The following is a 12,739-nucleotide window of genomic DNA, read 5'->3' on the forward strand; positions in this document are numbered from 1 at the left end:
TGGGAGTTGAGCTTGACTCCATCCTCAACCCGAAAAGGCCCCACAAGCTCATCTTTGATGATACCAGCCCAAACCAGTACTCCACCTCCACCTTGCTGGCGTCTGACTGGAGCTCTCTGCCCTTTACCAATCCAGCCACGGGCCCATCCATCTGGCCCATCAAGACTCACTCTCATTTCATCAGTCCATAAAACCTTAGGAAAACCAGTCTTGAGATATTTCTTGGCCCAGTCTTGACGTTTCAGCTTGTGTGTCTTGTTCAGTGGTGGTCGTCTTTCAGCCTTTCTTACCTTGGCCATGTCTCTGAGTATTGCACACCTTGTGCTTTTGGACACTCCAGTGATGTTGCAGCTCTGAAATATGGCCAAACTGGTGGCAAGTGGCATCTTGGCAGCTGCACGCTTGACTTTTCTCAGTTCATGGGCAGTTATTTTGCGCCTTGGTTTTTCCACACGCTTCTTGCGACCCTGTTGACTATTTTGAATGAAACGCTTGATTGTTCGATGATCACGCTTCAGAAGCTTTGCAATTTTGAGACTGCTGCATCCCTCTGCAAGATATCTCACTATTTTTGACTTTTCTGAGCATGTCAAGTCCTTCTTTTGACCCATTTTGCCAAAGGAAAGGACGTTGCCTAATAATTATGCACACCTGATATAGGGTGTTGATGTCATTAGACCACACCCCTTCTCATTACAGAGATGCACGTCACCTAATATGCTTAATTGGTAGTAGGCTTTCGAGCCTATACAGCTTGGAGTAAGACAGCATGCATGGAGAGGATGATGTGGACAAAATACTCATTTGCCTAATAATGCTGCACTCCCTGTATCTCTACTTTTAAGATTAGGCTTCAAACTTTCCTTTTTGCTAAAGCATATAGTTAGGGCTGGACCAGGTGACCCTGAATCCTCCTTTAGTTATGCTGCAATAGATGTAGGCTGCCGGGGATTCCCATGATGCATTGGGTGTTTCTTCTTCACTCACTATGTGTTAATAGACCTCTCTGCATTGAATCATATCTGTTATTAATCTCTGTCTCTCTTCCACAGCATGTCTTTATCCTGTCTTCCTTCTCTCACCCCAACCGGTCGCAGCAGATGGCCCCACCCCTCCCTGAGCCTGGTTCTGCCGGAGGTTTCTTCCTGTTAAAAGGGAGTTTTTCCTTCCTACTGTCGCCAAAGTGCTTGCTCATAGGGGGTCATGTGATTGTTGGGTTTTCTCTGTATGTAGTATTGTAGGGTCTACTGTACAATATAAAGCTCCTTGAAGCAACTGTTGTGATTTGGTGCTGTGTAAATAAAATTGAATTGAAAATTGAATGTCCATGCAAACAAAAATTACACAGTCCAGCAGTGTGCCAGATCCAATTATTTTAGAAGGCTTCTTAGTCTGTCGTCATGCTAGCAGGGATCCCATTATTTAAAGGTGCCTAAAGGATTTAATTATCGGTTCGGCTTCTGCTCCTGAGCAACAGTTGTGCTGAATAACAGCAGGCTTATAAAGCTCAGAAAGTGCACATAGTCATTATGTTATTCACATAAAACAAAGACAGATGCCAACAGGAAACAGGGAGGGAAACAGTAATGAAGAGCAGTGCTGTTAGGAGGGAAACAATGCTACCAGTGCACATGCTCCAGGAAAACCGTTCACAGTGTACACCGACGCACGAAACAAGTCACCAAGGCCACTGAAGTGTGGCTCAATCACACGTGCTGACAGGGTTTCCTACTCTGCAGTGACACTTTGTTTAATACTGCACTGTCATATTTTGGTTTTGGTGACCTCGGCTTTTTGTTGCTGCACAAACGTCTTACTCCATCCTGTAAGAGCCTTTAGTCAGTCCACCATGTAACTGTCACAGCCAGACAGTAACACCTCTGTCCGTATTATCAACTCGGACTTATGTGAACCGTTCCATAAAGGCATTGTGTTCCTGCCATCATGATCACAAGCTCCATAAATCCTCAGAAGGGGAAATTCAAGTTTTGGAGCATCGAGAATCAAACCAACATGATGTTTTCTAACATTGGCTGGGATAGATCTGCTGCCAAAGCCTTATGGAATCTATTTAGTGACACAGAGAGGAAAACAGGATGATGTGTTCCTTCAGTGTGTCCGTGGTTGTGTAATATCTTTAAGCCTTTTCTCTTCAAAGTTCAGCCTTAAACAAGGGCTCCACTCAGATCCTGGAGCTGCATGTTTGCATTAATCAAAACAACCCCCCAACATTGGAAACTCACATGGGGGCATTCTTTATTGGATGCAGGAGTCTGTTGGGAAGATGGTCCACCCAGTGTTTGCGTGACGTTACAGAGTGAGCTCTGTTTTTAGGCTCTGTGTGACCAGGACAGGATGGACTGTTGTCTCCACTGAACACCTCTATAGTGGCTGCTGCACATCTGTATGAGAAACACAGGAGCAGCAGTCCTGGGACTTACATCTTTCCTCTTCCTTTCATTTCTAATCCTGTCCATCCCGGTCAATCCCAGTGAATCTCTCCCACCTCCAGCTCATTACCATCTTCTGAATATTTGCTTTCACAAATCACCCATGATACTCATCTGCACCTACTCCACTCTGCCTGCACGCTCTTCTTCTGTCTGTTGTTGGATGGTTGACTACAGGCATTTAAACTCTTCTCTGCTCCTTGTAGCTGCCCGTGCCTCTGTCTCATTCACACTCATTATTCTGTCATATTCTGCTGATTTTCATTCCTCTCTCTCCAGATCTTACCTCCACCTCTCAGCGGTCTCATCCACCTGTATTAGAGCGATTAGAGCACGCTGTAGGTATTACAGGTACTGCGCTGCAGTGGTTTGTATCATATCTATCTAATAGACTTCAATTTGTGCATGTAAATGGAGAGTCCTCTTCACACACTGAGGTTAATTATGGTGTTCCACAGGGTTCAGTGCTAGGACACATTCTGTTTACATTATACATGCTTCCCTTTGGCAGTATCATTAGAAGAAATAGCATAAATTTTCACTGCTATGCTGATGACACCCAGCTCTATCTATCTATGAACCCAGATAACACACACCAATTAGTTAAACTGCAGGAATGTCTTAAAGACATAAAGAGCTGCCTTCCCACCCTCATCAAAGTGTTTGCTCATATGACTGATGTATTACTGTAGGGTCTACTGTACAACATAAAGCACCTTGAGGCGACTGTTGTTGTGATTTGGCGCTGTATAAATAAAACTGAATTGAATCTGATTGATCCTGCTCCCTGCTCTGGCAGATCCCACTGTCCTTTGGGAACATCAGTGTCTATGGATAGTTGTGACCTCACTAGCTGTCTATCGCTGCTGCAAACTAGAGGAGCTCAGAGCCGACCCCGATGTAATCCCACCCACACCTTGAACCATATGTTACTCCGTCTATCATATGGTATGATCCACAAAGACACAGGACAACCTGTGTTTAAGCTGTGATATTATTATGTTTTCACTGCTGCACACAGCGCTGAATGCTCCGTATAAGAAAAACAAAGACTTATTCTGAACTGGGAATCATGCAAAGCTACTCTAAGGGAGTCCAAGAACAAAAATATGGAGTTATCTGTGAGAACCCTCCATACAGTTCTTCTGAGTGCTTGATGATGGCAGTAACTGATCACAGTAAAGAGTTATCATCATGTACTGACAAAACAACAGTCATGCTTACGTTAAGACAGACGTGCAGTTCCACACATGAAACTTTATTCACATAAGCTTGACTTTAATAAAGGCTGTGTTTGAGCTGAAAAGCAGTACTTACTCATCGTCTGGTGTTAGCTGCACTGGTTCATTAGTAAACTGCGTGTCAAAGTTTTCTAGGCCGTACTCATCAGAGATTTGAGGTTTGAAGGGCGGCGTCACTTCTTTCTTCTCCAGCTGAGTGAAAACAAACAGAGTGTATTACATATAACAGTTGCTTTTACTCACTGAGAGTGGAGCCATGAAGTCAAATAAAAAAGGCACATTTTCACAAGTGTAGACACCCCCACACCCACATTTCCACAGTGGAGGAGTTTATGTGTCCCCTCTGATCCTGGGAGCTGTGTTATCCAGGGAAACAGCCCCTGGTAGGGTCTGACATGTCCACTTGGTCCCGGGGAGGCAGGGAGGGAGGGGGCGAGGCAAAGAGCAAAACCCAGTGAGTGATTCTGTGTGAATCAAAATCACCAAAAAGACAAAGGACTTAATGGTACATATTTGACATCCATCATCAGTGTGTGATAGCCTGATGTCACTGAATAGGTAACGTGAAAGCACAAACATATTCTAACACATCTGCACCAACATTTGGCCAGATGTGAAACAGTGAAACAGAAGCTTGGGCTCGTGTTGCTGTATTTCTGTGTAGCGATGAAGCCAAACAACAGAACGAAGAAGGTTGAGGCAGCAGAATAATTATGCCTGAGTGATTCAGCCAGAGTTTTTGTCTGATTTGTTTCCATGGTTTCACATTCGTCCCTCATCCTGTTCAAATGTGCGCTGAGGACATTTTCTAAGAACACAATGAAGTCAGACGGGCACAGAAAAACCACAGGTACCCAGCTTCGCTCGTCATGCTGCGTTTCACTGTTTTCTCTTTAGAAAGCTGGGTGAAAAGAAGCCCTAAAATAGATGTGACCATCTGGGATTTGGAGGCTGTGCCAGACCACGGGTACCATTTTCTTATAGTTGAACATTAAACAATGACCATATTACGTGATGTCATAGATCAAGGTGTGTGCCCAGCCTCATGCTTCACACAGTGAACATGAGCTCCAGCTATTCTGCCAAAAAAGTTGTATTCTTATTTTAAAGTATTTTAATGTCTACACTGGATCAGTGGGGACGCACAACCCACAGCATCTGTGTTCTGAGACACTGCTGCTGGAGACATTTCCATTTTATCCACTGTGTGTCATCAGTGACACATACTGGTTCTCCTCCACTGAGTCAAAATGGTGATCTTTCAAGTGGGATTTCATTTAAAACAGAGAATCACAGAAGCTAAATGTGGTGTGTAGGAAGGGTGATGAGCGTCAATTGTGTTGGTGTGGTTGAAAAACTCTGAGCAGGTGGACTGTTCGAGGAGGGCTGATTGAGCCTTACCACTGTTCAGATGGTTCCGGCTTACTGTTGGTGGGAGGAGTCTGAATGATGATGATGCTCCTTGTAAAGGCTGAATCATCCAAGACTTTTACACACTGTGTCTGGTGTTATGTACCTACAAGAGAATCTCGATGTTTAACATTTGACACCATGTGAAATCCAGACTTCCAAAAGCCTGCAGGAAACTGCAGCTCCTCTCCAAGAATGAGTCTATTGTCACCTCCACTGCATTAAAAACCATCTTTATGACCTGATACAGGAGCCAAACAAACGGTTTCCCATCATAGGAACTCTGTGGAGGGCATGTTCTCCACACCAGGTGGTGTGAAAAACATTACAGATGAAGAACATTACAGACATTACAGATGTGACAGGCAGCTGTCTGTAGGCCTTACATTCAGGACCTGGACTCACAAAAACCTGGCCCTGATCACAGGGTGGGTCAATCCTGGGAACCAGCCAGCTGTGGTGCTTAGCTGTGATTACTGTGTGTGTGTGTGTGTGTGTGTGTGTGTGTGTGTGTGTGTGTGTGTGTGTGTGTGTGTGTGTGTGTGTGTGTGTGTGTGTGTTTTAGTAGTTGATGCACTTCTCTAATGTTATTGGTTCAAAGTGTTTTCAGCTTCAAACAGATAAACACCAAATAACTCACTTTGTATGTTTTTCTATCCATCAAATTTGCCCACATTCTCCCAAACACACACACACACACACACACTCTCTCTCTCTCTATTTGTTCATTTCTTTTTCAGGTTTTCGGCGCCTACCTACACACTCTGTCAGTTTCACCCCCTCACATCCTGTCTCCATCTTTCTCCTCTCGCCTCTATCTTTCTTACTCATTCTCCATTCTTTTATCTTGTTACACTGCTCTCCTCTCTCCTCCTACTTTCCCCACTCTTTCTGATGTGTTGCTGGGCAAGCTTAATCACTGTGTGTTGGTAATGAAGTGAAAGCCTGGAGTGAGCCCACACACACACACACACACACACACACACACACAGGATCTGAAACATTAGTACTATACACATGTTGAAGTGTGGGAAAAGTGTCCCTGAGACCACAGTGGAAGATAAAAGAGGTCAGTGAACGTCAGGGCTGTGCAGGTGCCTGAGATCACAACACTGACCGTGTGTGTGTGTGTGTGTGTGTGTGTGTGTGTGTGTGTGTGTGCAGGCGTTAGTGTCAGTGACGAGCTGTCACACATGTCTCTCTCACATGTGTAAAATGACGGTGTGCCACGCTCGCTGTCTGAGTGCTGCTCTCAGCCTCTCCATCATTCTCCAAAACAAGAAGGACAACATCAGGGAGGCCAGTCACCATTCATTTACTGTTGGTTTGTTTTTTATCAGTGAACATCCCACAAAGAAACGTCCTGCATTGTTGGTCCACAGCTGGAGACAAAGGGACCCCACGGCTGTGAGACCCTCTGTGTTTCATCGAACCTTTGAAATGTGGGAGGAGCTGTGACAGCAGTAGCTGGGCACCTACCTGGGTCTCGTGTCAGCCTTTGCTGCTCACTACTTCTAACTTCACATTTGGCCTTGGACTAAAATAAAAGAACTGTGGAGAACGGACGTGTTACAGAGAGAAAACTTCCCTCAGGAAACATGTGATGAATATTAATATGTGGTAACACAGTGGTGGTACACCACACCTGTCAGGTCCTGAGACAGGTCTGAGGGCAGAGAGCGTTACCTCTCCAGCTCGCTCAGCTCGCTGTCTCTCTGCTCTGTGTGGACTCTGCTCAGGAGCTCTGCTTCCACACATCACCCACTGTGTCCTTGGTGTGCACACAGACAGACACACAGACTTTAAAAAGTTTAAAAAAATATCCTGATACATAGTTTTTTTTAATGTGATACTTAGAGATCAACATTTCCATATGCACCATCGTGAAACTGACAACACAGCTGTGTTTGCTGTTTGTCATGTATCATCCAATGAAACCGCTGAAAACCGTCAGCCTCCAGTCTGCATGGTAAGGACCTCCGACATCGGGCCTCCGACATCGGGCCTCCGGGGTAGTTCACGTCTCACTACTCCAGGTATCATGTCTTCTAATAGTACAGTGGGGCAAAAAAGTATTTAGTCAGCCACCGATTGTGCAAGTTCCCCCACTTAAAATGATGACAGAGGTCAGTAATTTGCACCAGAGGTACACTTCAACTGTGAGAGACAGAATGTGAAAAAAAAATCCATGAATCCACATGGTAGGATTTGTAAAGAATTTATTCATAAATTAGGGTGGAAAATAAGTATTTGGTCACCTCAAACAAGGAAAATCTCTGGCTCTCACAGACCTGTAACGTCTTCTGTAAGAAGCTTTTCTGTCCCCCACTCGTTACCTGTATGAATGGCACCTGTTTGAACTCATCATCTGTATAAAAGACACCTGTCCACAGCCTCAAACAGTCAGACTCCAAACTCCGCCATGGCCAAGACCAAAGAGCTTTCGGAGGACACCAGGAAAAGTATTGTAGACCTGCACCAGACTGGGAAGAGTGAATCTACAATAGGCAAGCAGCTTGGTGTGAAAAAATCAACTGTGGGAGCAATCATCAGAAAATGGAAGACATACAAGACCACTGATAATCTCCCTCGATCTGGGGCTCCACGCAAGAGCTCATCCCGTGGGGTCAAAATGATCATGAGAACGGTGGGCAAAGATCCCAGAACCACACGGGGGGACCTGGTGAATGACCTGCAGAGAGCTGGGACCAAAGTAACAAAGGTCACCATCAGTAACACACTACAACGGCAGGGAATCAAATCCCGCAGTGCCAGACGTGTTCCGCTGCTGAAGCCAGTGCATGTCCAGGCCCGTCTGAAGTTTGCCAGAGAGCACATGGATGATACAGCAGAGGATTGGGAGAATGTCATGTGGTCAGATGAAACCAAAGTAGAACTTTTTGGTATAAACTCAACTCGTCGTGTTTGGAGGAAGAAGAATACTGAGTTGCATCCCAAGAACACCATACCTACTGTGAAGCATGGGGGTGGAAACATCATGCTATGGGGCTGTTTTTCTGCCAAGGGGACAGGACGACTGATCCGTGTTAAGGACAGAATGAATGGGGCCATGTATCGTGAGATTTTGAGCCAAAACCTCCTGCAATCAGTGAGAACTTTGAAGATGAAACGAGGCTGGGTCTTCCAACATGACAATGATCCAAAACACACCGCCCGGGCAACAAAGGAGTGGCTCCGTAAGAAGCATTTGAAAGTCCTGGAGTGGCCTAGCCAGTCTCCAGACCTCAACCCCATAGAAAATCTGTGGCGGGAGTTGAAAGTCCGTGTTGCTCGGCGACAGCCCCAAAACATCACTGCTCTCGAGAAGATCTGCATGGAGGAATGGGCCAAAATACCAGCTACTGTGTGTGCAAACCTGGTAAAGACCTATAGTAAACGTTTGACCTCTGTTATTGCCAACAAAGGTTATGTTACAAAGTATTGAGTTGTATTTTTGTTATTGACCAAATACTTATTTTCCACCCTGATTTACGAATAAATTCTTTACAAATCCTACCATGTGGATTCATGGATTTTTTTTTCACATTCTGTCTCTCACAGTTGAAGTGTACCTCTGGTGCAAATTACTGACCTCTGTCATCATTTTAGGTGGGGGAACTTGCACAATCGGTGGCTGACTAAATACTTTTTTGCCCCACTGTATGTATAAAGTGCACACATGTAATTTTCATCAGAGTTATGAGAGTAGCCACAAACAGAATGCTTCTATTTGAATCCCAGTTATTGTGCAACACCATTCCTATCTCGAGCCCCGCGTGGACACTCCCTGAAATCACCATTTTCATAGTAGATGTTTGTTAAACCTCAAATTAAGACAACAGAAAAGTGTAATTACCCTCCTGAGAACAGTGGAGAAGAGGAAGCGTGGGTCTGAGACGGAGGTGGGGGGACGGGGAAACATAGCTGTGAAGAAATCTGCAGACATTACATGTGTAGTTCTGTTTGTCAGCACACAGCCATCACCTCTCTTCCTAAGCTCGCTGAAACAGCTCTTTCCCCACACCTTCATGGTATGACTCTGCACATCATCCTTGTTGATCAGAACCACCACTCGCTCCTCCACTGCTCGAGCCTCCTCTGACTGCAGGCTTATGTTAAACAATCCTGTCAAAGGAGCTGCTCTTTCTCCACAGGTGCTTCACCTGGACCAACCACCTGTCTCCATTCATTGGCTTTGTTTTTATAAGTGCTGGATAAAGTGCTGTGGTATGGTACAGTCCACTGTCTCCTGTCTGTAAGTCTTTTTCCTTTTGCCAGCTGTTTGCTGTTCGCCTGGTCTCTTGTTTATTTTGATCTTCCTGACTTTTCCACTTTTCCTTTGCTAACCTCGTCCTTTGAATACTTATACTTCCTTCTGCTTGTCCTCTTTCCTCCACATACACCAAACACCTTCTTAGCAGTTTTCCTAACCATTTCAAATATACATAATATTTTCTTACCACTCTGAGCCTGTCTCCAGTTTTCCTTCTTCAGCTTCCATCATTTAATCATTGGCTTTATCTTCACTTGTTATTCCTCTTCTTGGTTTCATCCTACAGACTGTTCACTGCTGCCTAAGAAGATTTGCTCCTTGCAGTCTCACATCTCTTTCTTAATGCACTTTCAACATAAGATACAGTCTACCTGTGTGCACCTTCCTCCACCCTTATAAGTCATTTATTGTTCCCCCTCTTCTTCAAATGTGTGTTTACTGCAGCTGTTTCTGTCCTTTTTGTCTACTATCATCTGTCTGTCTCCATTTCTCTCCACAAGCAGAAACCTCCTCATCACCTCTGTTTCCTTCACATACATGTAATTCTATTCTATTTTGTTTACACAGTGCCAAATCACAACAACAGTCGCCTCGAGGTACTTTATATTGTACAGTAGATCGTACGATAACACATACAGAGAAAAACCCAACAATCATATGACCCCCTATGAGAAAGCACTTTGGTGACAGTGGGAAGGAAAAACTCCCTTTTAACAGGAAGAAACCTCTGGCAGAATCAGGCACAGGAGGGGCGGGGCCATCTGCTGTGATTGTTTGGGGGTGTCCACTGAAGTCTGCTCCAATCAATTCAAGTCAGTTTTATATAGTGCTTATAGTTAGTTGCTTAAATCACCTCTCTCCACCGTTTCATCCACCCCAGTATTCCTCTTTCTCTTCTGACGCTGAGCTTGAGCACACACACTAACAACACTCAACAAGTCATGGTCGTGTCTGTGTGACACAGTCCCTATCCTCACGTCCATGCTTCTCCCAGCACCACACACAGTTGTTGTTAACTTGGATCCCAAATGATCCGGTAAAGGAATCTCATTCTTCACGGTCCCATATCATCAGACCTTGGCACTCGGAGTACACTGGCTTGTCACCTCCATGTGGCTGGGTGACTGTAGTACTTTTATATAACATTTCACATTACAGCTCTGAGATGGAAGAACAGTATTGATTATATTGATCTTGAGAAAACTGTTTTCTTAACCATCTCAGGAACTGATCTGAAACCAAAGGCAGAGAGTGAGACAAGCTGCAAACCAGTAAAAACATCTTTACCAGCAGTTGTCCAAGAGCTCCATACAATGACTTTATGTAAAATCAGTTAAAAATGCTGATGATAGCCGAAGCAGGAGATTTAATAGAAGACTGCAGTAACCGAGTAGATTTGTTCCCTTACTGCTCCTTTCCAAGCCCATGCATTTGGAAATCATAGTGAGACTGCAGTGTGTATGTTGTGTTTAAGATGAAATAACTTTAATACACAACGATGCGTTTTCACTCAGACTTCAGTTCTTACCTGTTCCCAGTCTATACTGCGGAAAAACGTGTGGGACTTGATGTCTGTGAAGCCTGTCTGGACCTGACAACCCAGCCGCTCCTTGGGATCCTGTTGGAGCCAAAACAGCTGGTCAGGAACATCAACAGAAGCTGCTGTAGTACACATACTGTAAGAACGGCCAGGAGCGTGATGAAAAAGACCAATTATTATGTTTTATTATCATTCAAATGTTGAACTATACATGAAATGACTGTCTTGAGGACAACAACAAGAATTTCATTAAGTACTACAAAGGTATGTGTGCATGTGGCACAGCCTCCCTGTGCTCTGCTCATCACAACAATCATGCAGGTGACATACAGAGGTTTAAACAGGACGTGGAAAAATTAAACCACAGGCTCAAATGCAGTAACGGTCATTGTTCTGTAACCTGGTCTTTAACCAAAGACACCTTTGCCTCCTGTGCACGTGGTTTTTCTCGTTGTCTAAATATCCCACAGTAAAGTGATGCATCCATCACGGACACTTTTTATCCAGCTATCCAATCACAGCATAGGGGGAAACTACAGTCATCAACTCTTACTTGTAGTCCACAGTGCTGCTTGTACCAAATGAAAGTTTCATGTGCTTACAACACATTTATTTCTGCTATTCTGCATCACTGCAACCAAAGCATCTCAGGTTCAAACAATAAGTGCTGAGTAGGGATCTTGTCTGGACGTTTGCAGTGGAGCACCTGGCTCTTCAGCTGATTGGTGTGTACACTCCTGACTCTGGTCACAAGAGAATTAGCTTTTATCAAAGATGGTCAAATATGTCAAAATAAACTGTGAGTAACAACATGGCGCTCAGATGAGCTTTTATACAGAGTAGATGATGAATGGTCTGCATTTATAAAGCATGGTCATCCAGGGTTATGCTTGACCAGTTTACCGTGAACTGAATCATGCTTGTTATTAATCTGTCTCTCTTCCACAGCATGCCTTTATCCTGTCTTCCTTCTCTCACCTCAACCAATCGCAGCAGATGGCCCCGCCCCTCCCTGAGCCTGGTTCTGCCGGAGGTTTCTTCCTGTTAAAAGGGAGTTTTTCCTTCCCACTGTCACCAAAGTGCTTGCTCATAGGGGGTCATATGATTGTTGGGTTTTTCTCTGTGTGTATTATTGTAGGTTCTACCTTACAATATAAAGTAAGGCAACTGTTGTTGCAATTTGATGCTGTATAAATAAAACTTAATTGAATTTTCCATTGTGAACTAGCACACTCTGCTAACACAATCATTTTAAATATCACTTCTTTAAAAAACAGACAAATTCCTGTATCCATGTTAATATATAAGACCCTGCTGCAGTTATGGTAAGCTAACCCCATCCTAACTTATTAAATAAGGTAAAGCTGTGCTGAAACAGCTGTGGTTTTATCCGAGGCCTTCTTTCCTGCGTGGAGGTTGCACGTGCTGCTGCTGAGTGCTCTGGCTAAAAGGAAAAGGTTAATGGGAGATTCTAAATTGCCTGCAGGTGTGAATGTGAGCGTGACTGTCTGTCACTATGTGTCAGCCTCAGGCCAGACTGCCACTGGGTCTGTGGTGTGCCTGCTTTCACTCCTGGCTTTAGCCTTGTACTTAGTGCACAGACATGATGCTGTTCTTAAAAAGCATGTGAAATTAGGTCACTACATTCAGTTTCACACATGGACGAAAGTTTTCTTGGCCTGACAGAGGTGCCTGCCTTTAAGCAGCAGCAGCAGCAGCAGCAGCAGCCTGGTCCAAAGACGTCGTGTGAATAGTTCAGCTTGTATTTTGGTGCTTTCACTGTTATCGTGTGTGCTGCTTCTGTGGAGGCAGCTCTCTAAATGAA

General features: G+C 44.4%; 1 protein-coding gene across 5 annotated transcripts in view; it reads right to left on the minus strand.

Moving 5' to 3' along the window:
• The window catches only part of prkcz (protein kinase C, zeta), a 106,221-nt gene that overhangs the window by 9,594 nt on the left and 83,888 nt on the right, over nucleotides 1–12,739 (minus strand). For 3 of the 5 annotated variants that reach the window (XM_076878830.1, XM_076878832.1, XM_076878831.1), the window contains 3 exons: nucleotides 10,903–10,992; nucleotides 4,003–4,155; nucleotides 3,768–3,883 (listed from right to left, as the gene is read on the minus strand). In XM_076878830.1, coding sequence (XP_076734945.1) covers nucleotides 3,768–3,883; nucleotides 4,003–4,155; nucleotides 10,903–10,992 — 359 coding nt within the window. The other 2 variants (XM_024799866.2, XM_004545942.6) reach the window with 2 other exon arrangements.

Source organism: Maylandia zebra, linkage group LG20, assembly GCF_041146795.1.
Source record: "Maylandia zebra isolate NMK-2024a linkage group LG20, Mzebra_GT3a, whole genome shotgun sequence".
Taxonomy (NCBI): Eukaryota; Metazoa; Chordata; class Actinopteri; order Cichliformes; family Cichlidae; genus Maylandia; species Maylandia zebra.